This window comes from Miscanthus floridulus, unplaced genomic scaffold (assembly GCF_019320115.1).
Source record: "Miscanthus floridulus cultivar M001 unplaced genomic scaffold, ASM1932011v1 fs_507_1, whole genome shotgun sequence".
In the NCBI taxonomy this organism is placed as follows: domain Eukaryota; kingdom Viridiplantae; phylum Streptophyta; class Magnoliopsida; order Poales; family Poaceae; genus Miscanthus; species Miscanthus floridulus.
Genome location: NW_027096855.1, coordinates 26935 through 40335, shown reverse-complemented (window position 1 = coordinate 40335; position 13401 = coordinate 26935). Strand labels below are relative to the sequence as shown.

At 44.6% G+C, this 13401-nt stretch overlaps 1 protein-coding gene across 1 annotated transcript; it reads left to right on the top strand.

The window, feature by feature from the left end:
- The first annotated feature begins 5469 nt into the window (after positions 1–5469).
- Positions 5470–12700, top strand: LOC136532022 (lipoamide acyltransferase component of branched-chain alpha-keto acid dehydrogenase complex, mitochondrial-like). Its single transcript, XM_066524659.1, has 8 exons — positions 5470–5923; positions 6014–6169; positions 7711–7836; positions 8318–8697; positions 8798–9045; positions 9625–9713; positions 10235–10462; positions 10550–12700. Exons 1-8 carry the CDS (start codon positions 5696–5698, stop codon positions 10661–10663), a joined length of 1569 nt encoding a protein of 522 aa, XP_066380756.1. The 5' UTR covers positions 5470–5695; the 3' UTR covers positions 10664–12700.
- The last annotated feature ends 701 nt before the right edge of the window (positions 12701–13401 follow it).

Below are 13401 nucleotides of genomic sequence, written 5' to 3'. Positions count from 1 at the left end.
TCATTGAAGGGTCGAGATGGCAGGACTAGAGGGGGGGGGTGAATAGTCTTTTCTAAAATTAATCGCGTCGGATAACTGAAACAAGTGCAGGAATTATAACTATAGGTCTAGTCAAGACTATATCCCTCTATCTATGTTCTCTAGCACCTTTCAAATGTACTAATCAAGCAACAAAGATGCTGGGCTAGCTAGAGCTCACCTAACCAATTCTAGGAGCAAGGTCACACAAACCTATGCCACTAGTACTTTAAGCAATAAGGGAGCTCCTACACAAGTTAGTAAGCAAAAGCACAAAGCCACCTAAGCTTATTAGCAATGCTCAATAACAAGACAACCAATGTCAAATTAGAGAGCGCAATTACTTTAGCTACACAAACTGAGTAATGTGACTAACAAGGTTACACAAACCAAATTAGCCACGCAAGAGAGCTACTTCTATGCTACACAAGCAAGAAGGTAATTAGCAAGCTACACAAGCTATCTAATTACAAGAGCAACTACACAAGCTAAATATGTATAAAAGTAATTGCAAGCTTGTGTAATAGGGATGCAAACCAACGGGAAGAACAAGGTTGACACGATGATTTTTCTCCCGAGGTTCACATGTTTGCCAACACGCTAGTCCCCGTTGTGTCGACTGCTCACTTGGTGGTTCGGCGGCTAATTAGCATCAACCGCTAAGCCCGCACGTCGAGCGCCACAAGAACCTACCCCTTGAGTGAGGGTAGCTCAATGACACGCTTTACTAAAGTTGCTCTTCGCGACTCCCGCGGGGCAAGCACAAGTACCCCTCACAAGCACTTCTCTGGAGCGCCACACAAGCTTCTTGCGGGCTTCGACTGGAGACCACCACCAAGCCGTCTAGGAGGTGGCAACCTCCAAGCGTAACAAGCACCACCGGCTTGCAACTCGATCACCTAGTGCCACTCGATGCAACCTCACGATGCAATCGCACTAGAATCACTCACTCACACAATCGAATGATCACTATCAAGTATGTGTGAGATGGAGGGCTCCCAAGCACTCTCAAGCATAGACACAAAGTCCCCCAAGGTGCTCAGCACCAGCCATGGCCAAAGGCCACTTCTATTTATAGCCCCAAGGGCTAAACTAGCCGTTACCCCTTCACTGGGCAACTATCGGGTTGACCGGACGCTCCGGTCGTGTTGACCGGACGCTAGACCTCAGCGTCCGGTCGCCCGATGACAACCACGTGTCACCTGCGTTCAACAGCATTCTTCTGATCTCAATGGCCATCTTTTGACCGGACACTGGACCCTCAGCGTCCGGTCAGTTTACAGTAAGGTACCGACCTTGACCGGACACGTCCGGTCACACGTGATCGGACGCAGCCCAGCATCCGGTCAAACTCTAGCTCCTACGTCATCATGCGTCAGCCTGACCGGACATGCCCTACCAGCATCTAGTCACTGCCAGTGCCAGCGTCCGGTGCACCCAGTGAGACTCTGTCTTTTCTGTGTAGGATGCCGGTGGAGTTTCTTCACCAAGTTGATCCACATCAACTCCAACTCCATCTCCTTTGTAAATGTGCCAACACTACCAAGTGTACACCACCATGTGTATGTGTGTTAGCTTTTCACAATCATTTTTGAAGGATTAGCCACTCAACTAGCCACACCACTCAATCCTAGAGACGATGCAAAGTTAGATCACTCGAGTGGCACTAGATGACCGATATGTAAACAAGTTTGCCCCTCTTGATAGTACGGCCATCTATCCTAAACCCAGTCATAAACTTCTCTACACACCTATGACCGGTGAAATGAAATGCCCTAGGTTATACCTTTGCCTTGCGCATTCCATTCCATCTCCTCCAATGTCGATGCAACACATGCACCAACACGATCAACAATGATATGACCCACTTCATATCATCATGTGATCATATTGGTTCATCGATCTTGACTTTACTTGCTCTTCACCGTTGCCATCGTCCATCGGCGCCAAGTCTTGTCTTGATCTTCTCCACCTTGATCACATGACTCAATGTCATGTCTCATGTGCATTTAAGCTCCTTCATCATCACATGTGTGAGCTTTGCAACATCTCCAAGCCATTTTTACCTTCATGGCATATGTTGCTCATACACATGTACCTGTGGACTAATCATCTATGTATCTCACATAAACACAATTAGTCCACCTAAGTTGTCACTCAATTACCAAAACCAAACAAGGACCTTTCACTCATCCACCTGCAAGCCCACCTCTGCTAGAGCGATGAGCTCGCTGAGTCTGGCAGTGTCGTCCTCATCCCCGTCCCCATTATTAGACAACACAATCGGTGATTCAATGATGCGACCAGCTCGCTTTCTATGCTCATCTAACTTCTTTTCCTCGTACCTTGTATGAGCCACCTCTGCAACATGGTCCTCAGTTGCATCCAATCTCTTCATGTATAAAATGCAATCAGTTAGCAACGCGACTCTATTACATTTAAAATCAGGCAACGAAAAAAAGGCTTCGAAGTACTCACTGGCACATAATGAAACAATATGCTCGTTCAAGACCTGCATCTGTACTCTTGTCTCCTCCCTGGCCTCCTTCCTTACCCTCTCCTCCTCTAATGTCATCCGTCTCTCCAATCCTCATTTGACAAGCCCAACGTCGATCGGGTTACAAATACCGCGCTGTCTAGCAAACTCACGCATCTTGTCTTTGTGATGTTTAACGAAAAGGTTGATGTAGTCAGGTCCATATCCTCTCTTTTGTGCTATTACTTGCTTCCCCTTCAGTTCATCCAAGAACTTAGCTTGACCATTATAATATTTCCACCTGCATTTCCTAGTGCTCTGTTCAAACGATAAATTATATCATATATGTCTTAGCAAAAGAAATAAAATACGATTTCATGGTTACCACAAAAATAACCAACCTCATCATAGTCAATCATATGGTCGCAATAATGGCCTATTCCAAGCTTTGAAGGGACTAGACCACAGCTGGATTTAACACCGCATTCGTACTTGACTGGCGGTGCTTTGTAAATTAACCTTTCTTTCTTCTTTTGCTTTGCTTTTGGAGGTTCTTCGGGCCATTTGTTCTTAGAACCATACAACCACTCCTTGAAACGACACTTCGCCATTGAATACACCTAAATAACGTGATATTAGTACATGACACATATAGCTCAACATTTCAACACATACACTTTGCACTTACTTCATGCTTGTTTGGACACACAAACTCCAACGTATTGTCAGGGTTTATTACGGCTTGGTCTCCGCAATTGCACAAAGAAGGTTTCTCGAGTTGTCTAACTGCGGCTAAGTGCTTCTCCTTAGCCGTCATTGGAGAGGGGTTAGGGGGAGGTGGAACCCACCGCTCGAAGTGCTCTCGTGGATGTCGCCCTCTCCACCAATCCTCGAAAAGGAGGTACCTAGGGTCAAACTTGTCTGCACCGTCGATCCACTGAAAGAAAAAGCACCTCTCATGGTCCTACACAACAAAAATTCAACAAAATATTAGTAACCTAGTAATACAAATGAAGAAGAAAAATATACGGAAACAATTACTTACATTAAAACGACTGCACGTGTAGAAGCAATGAGCCGATGTGTCCGGATGTCTCGATTAAAACAAGTCGGTCGGACGACCACAGTCACAGTTAGGGACATGGAGTTCAGGAGGGACGGAGGCATCTTTGCTAGACTCGTCGGGGTACAATTCTCTAGGATGATCCCGTTTTCGCCATAACTGCTCCCGAAACATGTCTTCCATATACTAAAACGGTTCAAATTAAACATCAATCAAAACAACGCAAATTAATGTAAAATATAATTATTTGCAATGCAACTAAAATAATATAACCGACAATTATAGCAACAAAAATATACATGGTAAACCTACTTCTAACTAAATAATTAACCTTAACATTGACAAAATCAAACTAATATCTTTCTTCAAACCGTAGACCATAGTTCCCAAACATAATTTTCCTCCTAAACTTAGCTCCCATTCATAATATACTATCCACCGTTCAAACGAAAATAAAATGTGTGTCATTACCTTGCACGAGGACGAGAAGGGAGGGAGACGGACGGGGAATAGAAGGGAAGGGAGGGAGGCGGCAATGGAGGGCCGAGCGAGGGCCGGGCTGCCGGCATGCTCGGTGGCGGGCTGGCGCGGGCGCGGCGGCATGACGGCCTTACTGCTCGGGCAGCGGGACTGGCGGCGTCGGTTTTATTTGGCTCTGCCGCGCCACGGATCAGGGCGCGGCAGTGCCGCGCCAAAATTGGTGGCGCGGTAGGCCCTGACGCATCAGCGGTCAGCGATTCCGGTCGCCGCCACGTCAGCCCTCTGCCGCGCCACCATTTGGCCGCACCAGAACAATAGGCGCGGCAAAAAGTGTTAGTTTAAAAAAAACTGACCGTGTTAGATTTAAAATTAATTTCTAAAAATGTTAAAATTAAAAAAAATCGTCATCCATAAGCAATCTGTAGTTTTTGTTGAGCCAGGCCCGAGCCAGCCCCCATGCTCGTTCACGTCACCTCCGACGGCCCGCGCGGTACTGCGCTCGTCGACCTCCCGGCACGCGCGCCGTCGCTCTTCCTCCCGTCGAGGCTCCGAGCACCGGCGCGGCAACGGCGAGCACTGCTCGGCGGCGCCTATGTCCATGGCGGAGGTCTGCCCGGGCTGCTACCTGCGCGGATGGCAGCTTCTTCAGGTCGGGGGCGAAGGCGAGGCCATGGAGAAGCTGCTGCTGGGGCGAGGAATCGGACGGAGGCACTGTGGTGGCGGCGGATTTTGCGACGGCGGCGGCTGCTGCTCGAGCTAGCACGCCGTGCGCAGTGTGCAGTGCGAGAGAGAGTGAGAGCTCGCACACGCGTGCGCGCAGTGCCTAGTCGGTCTCACAGCAGAGAGAGACATGGAAGAGGCCGTGGGAGTGGAGCCATTCCCGACGGTGGACAAATGCGACGTCTCGGGACCTCGGCGCGCACTCCTCTGTGGTGGCGGACCTTGACGGCACGCTGCTCCGCTGCCGCAGCGCGTTCCAGTACTACGCGCTGGTGGCCTTCGAGACCGGCGTCAGAGTCCGCGTGCGCGCGCGTGCTGGTCTTCGGTGCCATGGCGGGCGCCCGTGCTCCCGCGGTTCTACGCCGCGGATGTGCACCCGGCCGCGTGGCGCGTCTTCTCAGCGTGCGCGCGGAGGCGCGTCGTGGTCACGGCCATGCCCATCGAATGTTCGACGAAATACATCAAAGAGGGTAAGCTTGCCGATTCAGAGAAAAGATGATTGTATCAAAACAACACAGGCAATAAACACACCTTGAGACTGACAACCGACTTAATAGGAACAGGCTAAGATTGTAGCCGAAGTTAGCCCAGAAACCAAATCCACTGGAAACTGCCAAGACGCTGACGCCGCCAGCTCAGCTCGTGTTCGACCCATGCTTTCCACGAAGCATGGGCAGGAAGGCAGGAGCAGCAGCTGATAAGGTTGGCTGAGTCCCCATTCACTCAGCTCCTTGTCAGCTGCTCGCACTTGCAGTGTCCCGCTCCCGCACTCCTCGTCTTCTCGTCGTGCACAGCGCACGCAACTGCCACCGGCCACCGCGCCAACCAATCGAAAACTCCACCGCGCGCAGTTCAAGACCGCCACCACCCACCAGCAGCGCTTCAGCGGGAGACGTGACGAGTGACGACACGAAGCCTCTCCTCCCCACGCCGCCCACATGGCCTGGGCACGCCTTGCCTCCCGCTCCCGTCTGCGCCCCGCGGCCTCCGCCGTCGGCCGACCTCCACACGCCTCACCGCCGGCTCCGCCTCCGTCCCCGCCTACCACAACGCGCACGGTACCTGCGGCCACCTCCGCGCCACCGCTCCAGCGTCTCCTCCTCCTTCCACGGTACCGGTTTGCTGCCGCCGCGTCCTCGGCGTCGACCGCGCGGCTGCTCGGTGCCGTAAGTCCGCGACCCCCCGACCTCACTCCTTAGCCCAGCCCTCACTTTCACTTCGGTTTTGATCTTGGACTTGGGTTTGGAACCGTGCAGCGGTGGCCCCAGGGGCACGGTAGGAGGTGCTTCGCGAGCGAGGCCTCCGCGGCGCAGGCGCCGCCGGGGGAGGCCTCTGAGCTGGTGGAGCTGCCACTGGCGCAGACTGGGGAAGGCATCGCCGAGTGCGAGCTGCTGCGCTGGTTCGTCGCCGAGGTGAGTGCGAGGCTGCATACAGGTTCAATTGTCCCGTTCTGCTGCTCAGAATTGTGCTCCGGGGATATGGGTCATAAAATTTCGTTTGTTAACAGAGATATTGTTTTTGAAGTTGTAGTATCTATACTCTACACAACACACTCACACTACCACACACACCGAGAAGCTACTACCTATACACCTCAAACGTCCTTCTGGGGATCACCGAAGCCACACGAGCCTCGTAGACGACGGGCACGTTGTAGTCCCATTGTAGCGCCACGCGAGTGTCTAGGACCTGCACGAAATAAATATGGGGAAATACCCCATGCGACACCCGTTCGTCCCAACTGGGAATCGAACCTGGGTGGGCACGCTCCACTTCATGCGTACCGTACATAGTTGAACAATTTGTTTCCTGTTATTAGGGAAGGAAATTGGTACATTCAGGAAGAATTTTGATTCTTCAAATTTGAATTGATATGCTTGTTTGAGAGCACATTTATCAATTGGGTTCAGTAGCAGTTCAGCTTACCTTTTTCCCTCACGATATCAATTGGTGTGATAAAAACTGTAACTGCTGCCTAAATAGCTGACCAAAAATGCTGTAGGAAAGACAAACATTTTTGCGATGGAATTAGAAAAAAAGAGACCAGTCTCCCGGGCTTTTCTACATGGAGAAACCTATACACAGCCGGTCCAAAAATGCAGCTTACTGGTTTATTGGATAGAGTGTGTGCTAACGAGGGCCCCTTTAAACCCAGCCTAAAATTCACTCCCATTGGGAGTGGAACCCAGGACCTAGGTGCTACGCTTTTTTTCGCTCAAACACGCAGAAGAGCTGCTTATCATTTCATTGAAAACACAGGGGAAGAAATTCCTACGACACACACTCACAGACCCACAGCACTCTAGATCATACTGAAAATAAGAACTGAAAACAAAACGACCAGAACAACCACACTATTGCCCTGAAACCCCTCCCATAAGATCTCGCAAGAAGCATCTGGAGGCCCTTTTCTCCAGCCGAGAACCACAGAATGAAATCATAAGTGGCAGCTCACAACACCGTTGTGATGCTTGGATTAGAGCCATTTGCGTCGTAGATTCACAAGTTCATGTGATTCAAACAAGAGGCTATGCGCTGCCCCTGTCATGTATAGGGTCGGTTGCTTCCCAGCTGATTTTCTTTTGGCGTGCTGAGTTTTGTACCTTTTCACATATTATACATTGATTGGACTGTAAAGGTTCCTCTTTCTTAGAGGGATCTTTGTTATTGCATTAAAAGGCTCATGAAAGCATTGCTTGAACATAGGTGATAAAAAAGAGGTATTACAAAGAAATGTGGATATGACTGAAAAAATCTTCAAAAAACTAGAAAGCTATTGTTGCTAACAATTTGAACTTTGAAGACTATTCTGGGAGTGAGATCTTGAACACAAATTAATCATGCATATACTGTGCCTTTAGATTTCTTTGTTCACTCATCTAGATTTTTATAATTCCTGCCTTGCAATCTCTTTGTAACTGCAGTTAAATTTGCTGAGTTGTTCATTTTGCAGGGTGACCAAGTAGATGAATTCCAGCCACTCTGTGAAGTACAGAGTGATAAAGCAACTATTGAGATCACAAGTCGTTTCAAGGGAAAAGTACATCAAATTCACTTTGGCCCTGGTGACATAGTCAAGGTAGTTATTAGATCGATTTTTGTCAAAGTTACTTCTCGAAATTATGTGAATAAACTTGATGGCATGTTGTACAACTTTTAAGTGTGTTCTGTGGTGATTCTTGCAGTATCAACAGATTGTGTAACTCCCTACATTGGTTAAACTTATTTTGCTGCAAGTTACATAACTCAATGGACTCTCTCCAGTGAGCAATACAAATACTTGTTGACTTTTCAACATCTTCAGTGTGCAACTTTGGCTACTATTCTCCATTAGAATATAGTTATTATATCTAATAAATGCATGAGATTATGAAAGCCCTTTTCAAGAAAAATCTACACATGATTTTTATGTTTCCTAACTAAATATACTGAAAATTATGGTGGTTGAAGTTTCAAAAGTTTGACTGGATCTTGGTCAAAGTGACAAGTATTTGTTATTGGAGTATTTCCGCTAACTTATTTTTCCCAACAACTTACCTAAGTCAATCTATACTTCTTAGGTTGGTGAAACTTTACTGAAAATGATTGTGGGTGACAGCCAAATTGTTTCCCCAGATAATATAGTTCCATCCGCTGATAAGTCCCTTGGAGTAGAGTCTGCAGTTTCCTTAAGTGAAGGCAATGTTCCTAGTGGAACTCTCTCTACACCAGCTGTTAGGCATCTAGCAAAGCAGTATGGTATCAACATAAATGAAATCGTTGGAACTGGGAAAGATGGTAGGGTTTTGAAAGAAGATGTGTTGAATTATGCTGTCAGCAAGGGTGTTTGCAAAGAACAATCATCAGCTTTGGAAGGGAACACTGGTCAAGTTGAGTTACTGGAGGAAGGGAAATCATTGCTCCATGAGCACCTGTATGAAGATAAGAAAATCCTTCTCAGGTACTGTAAAAGTTTTCAAGATGTCTACTTTGTAATGATAGGTCATATGCATGGTTGCTCAGTATATATGTGATTTTAAGCTGATCTTTCCTTTCTGCAGGGGATACCAGAGATCAATGGTCAAATCAATGAACCTGGCTGCAAAAGTTCCACATTTTCATTATCTGGAGGAAATAAACTGTGATTCTCTTGTACAACTAAAGGCCACATTTCAAAATGAGAACAAGGATCATACTATCAAGCACACTTTCCTTCCGTTCCTCATAAAATCACTTTCAATGGCACTGAGTAAATACCCTATGTTGAACAGCTCTTTCATCGAGGAAACTAACGAAGTTGTGTTCAAAGGTATGCAATCTTTGAATTTTTCGTTTCGTTATTGTTTCTTTTCATCTCAGAAAAGGATACAGAAAACAGTTGAACTGATGACTCAGTTGCAGAACTTCAGAAATCCCCCATCAGAAAATTGTTATCTACATTTCCCTATTTACCCATTCAATTGCTACTTTAGTCTGTAAACATGTACACTTCTTTTTCTCAATGCTTGCCCTTCTCATCTTCAAACTACCACCAAGAAGTCCACTTATTGTGGCAGGAAGGTTTAAGGAGTAGCATAGCATATAGTCTGGTGTTTGCTGCTTGCAATAACAAAACTTAATTGTTTCGTGCAACAATTTGAAACATGAATGACAAGGGGTCATGTTCATATGGTAGGAATACAGAAGACTGACCAGTAGTTCTATTTACCATCATTGTGGTTGTTGCACTTTTGACAATACATCATGTGATTTAAAATTCAAATATGAATGATACTCTGTGATTTTCCTTTACATAGTACAGTATTACACCATTTTGACTGTATCCAATGCATTATTTTGTGGTGAAGGTGATGAAAAATAGTTTGTTTTTTTCAAAAAAAAATTCTAGGGTCCCACAACATTGGGGTGGCGATGGCTACAGCACATGGATTAGTCGTGCCAAACATCAAGAAAGTGCAGTCCCTATCAATATTGGAGGTTAGTAGCAACTTTTTTTTTCTCCTGGAAATCTGGAATCCATGATAATTTTGTTGCTAGTTCCTAAAGGTTGGAACAATGTGCCACAATAAGTTTGGATAGTTTCAGAAGTTATTTCTTTCTTCTGCAGAAATGAAAATAAATTATTGTACTCAAGCTTTGGAGATAAATAAATAATTAATCTTCTAGCCAAACCTCTGAAGAATACTTCCGTTGAGATAACCCTCATTCAGCTAGTTAGTCATTTGCATAAGCTGGCTGTAAACTTAAAGCCCACTTCTGTTCTCTTTCCTCCCCTCTCTCCTCCACCCCAGCATAAAGGCCACCTACAGCCTTTTACTATACTTGCTCTTAGTCATTTGCACAATAACTATGCAATCGTGCATGCCATGTAGTAAATATGATACTTATGTATTGAGACCAGAGAATTTGAAGACTGTCCAGGGAGACCTTCAGCAGTCATGGTTGTTGTGTGCCTCTTCTGCCTAATATTCTGATTATCTTGACCGTCATTGCACCAGATCACGAAGGAATTGGCGCGATTGCATGAGATGGCATCGCACAACAGGCTAAGCGCTGCAGATATTGAAGGTGGCACTATAACACTTAGCAACATAGGTGCCATTGGTGGCAAGTTTGGCTCTCCACTTCTGAACCTACCTGAAGTTGCCATCATTGCCCTTGGGCGGATTCAAAAACTTCCTCGCTTTGATGATAACGAAAACGTTTACCCTTCATCCATAATCAATGTATGCCTGTTACATTACATGTTTGACTAAAACTATGCCTGCACCGCTGTGTTTCACTAATTTCATCCCTCAACCTATGGCGTACAGGTTACTGTTGGAGCCGATCACCGAGTGGTTGACGGGGCCACGGTTGCAAGATTCTGTAACGAGTGGAAGAGCCTCGTGGAGAAGCCAGAGCTGCTCTTGTTGCATATGCGATGATCCAGTACGATATTAGATCGTCCAAACCTTGTAAAGATGAGCTGAAATGGAGGCATTCCGGTATCACATTGAAATCCATGTATTCAAATAAATAATCAACGTGGCTTCTCTGCCTGCAAAACAGTGGAAATAAAGCGGAGAGTTATTTCTGGAAGTCCTAACCAATAAGTTTGCCCCACCTCAGAAACCTTACGTTTTTCTTTGCTGAAATTCATCTATAAAAGATATTCTTGCTGGAAGCAAATACAACCTCCGTCTATCAAAGATGTATTTTTATTTGAAGATTGGAAGTTTTGAACAACAATTAGTGAAATTAATCTGTTAACCTGTTTGCTTGCATAATTAGTACATGGGCAATAAAACTCATTGACTAATTTACAATATACAGTGTACCGATGCTTGTATCAACTACCTTTCCTTACAATATTTCTCTACTGAATGAGATTATTGTGCAGAGTCATTTGTGCACTCTTTCTTATATAGTTTGTCTCTGAACTTCATCATGCAACTGAGTAACCTAAACTAATGTTTAGGTGAAAAATATAGAATGATCCAAGACAGGTGGCTATTCTAGATGTTAGTATTGGGGTATTTGAATTCCGTTTCTGTAACAGCCCTGCGGGAAATTTAGAAGCAGATATTATGGGTACATTATTGGGTTCATATTTTCTGATGATTGTGTGCTATTTAGAAGCAGCTGTTAAAGATACTTTCGGTAAGTGTCTTTGTAATGCCGGAGCGTGTAATTTAGAAATAGATGTTAAAGATACTAGTTAGGATTACTTTTTGTAATGGCAAAGTTGTGCGAGTAGGAAACATTATTAGATGCAATGGCTATTGTTCTCAGCGACCATTTAGAGCCACCAAAATGGTGCTCGAATACTGGTTTCTTGTGAGGTTGTTTAAGATTTCTCTCTTTTTCTAAGGGCGTGTACAATAGAAAATGCTTAACATGAGTGCTTAAAGTGAGACGATGTTGCCACATTAATAAACACATAAACGACAGTTATCGCTCTAGTGCAAGTGGAGAGCAATGCTACGGTACACCCTTTACTGGGTAATACCTCAAATAAATCTGAGCCTTTGATATTTTTTTAGATTTTTGGATTAATTAAATAATTGATTGACATAGAAAAGGAAAAAAAAAAACTTGCCAAATCCCTGAGTCACGGAGACCTCTTCATGAAGACAGAAGCAGCGTCAGCATTTAAAATTTAGTTGAACAAAATTCTGTAATGTTAATTTGATACTACATATAAATGTTGTTTTCAAGGAGACAAGTACAATGATAAAAAACCAGATGCATTTGATTTGCTCTTTGTAATGCTTAATTTTAAATTGTCTCACTTCATGATCAACCATGTTTGCTACTTTTTTACTAGACTCAAATGGGAAACAAGCTGTCTGCACCTACAGAAGGTGAAGAACCCAAGTCTGCTACTCTGTTTGTAAGTGACATGCTTGCTGAGAACATCAAGAAGAATAAGTTCTTGCAGAATATGGGGATCCAAAATGCACGGCCTAGATCCAATGAATAGAACACTGAGGCCAAACCGGAAGCAGAGAGGAGGGCAAATGCTGAGCTTCATGTACAATTGGCTGATTTATAAAAGAAAGTGCAAGAATCTAAGGAGGCAAGGATCAAGGATCGAGAGGAGATGAAAAAGAATCAATCTGATATGGAAGCAAAACTTAAACTCGTGCTAAATTAATTTCGACCAAGTTAAGCTATACATGGTGGTATATCTTTTGCTACTAACTTCATGCATTTTGCTGCTGCTAACTTGTGCCAAGTCAATTTCGACCAAGTTAAGCTATACATGGTGGTATATCTTTTGCTACTAATTGCATGCATTTTGTTGTTGCTGCTGCTGCATGCATTAAGCTGCTGAAGTTGTATGCATTTTGTTAGAATTTCTATTTAGTTGTTGGCTTATGTGCCTTGGTAAATTGCAAGTTTGATGGGATTTTTTTATGAAACTTTGTATGTTAACTAATGTTGGATGAAAAATTATGTAATCTGATGTTGGATGAGAATTCATGTGATATGATGTTGGATGAAAACATAAGATTTTTTATTTGATGTACTGCTGGATAAAAGCATCAGTTATTACGTGATGTGTGAAAATGGGCAGTAGTATGCTGTATATGTGAAAATAGGTTGCGTATATGGGTTGTATCTATTTTGTTGTATGTGCTATAGTAGTGTGCTGAAAAGGACGCTAAAAATTGGTGATGAAATTACGCTGCAAAATGGCTGAAATTGAGCTGCCAAAATGGCTAAAATTGGGCTAAAAATGGGCTAAAAACTAGCACACCTTCTATTTTGGCCTGTTAATAAATAGACTGAGACGGTGTCCACGTCATTATCCACGTAAGCATCCTTAATAATATGGCAATTCATTCATGTCGGCTATATATTTTCCGTCACAAACAATGGGTTTGGGTTGGGCTAACTAGACTTTGGGCTCTTTTGTGATGATCTAAGATCGTCACAAATTCTGTTAATCTATGATGGTTTTTTTAAAAATCATCATGCAGGTTAATCCGCGATACTTAATTCATGATGATATCTAAAACCATCACTAATACTGTTTAGAGACGGTATTTTTATGATCCGCGACAGAAATTTTCAATCATGGATTAACAGGGTTCTTGTACCGCTAGACCACCCGCTGTGTGGCTGTGTAGGCCTGAAAAGGCCGTCTCGGCAAGGCCGTAGCTGACTAGCAGCGGCT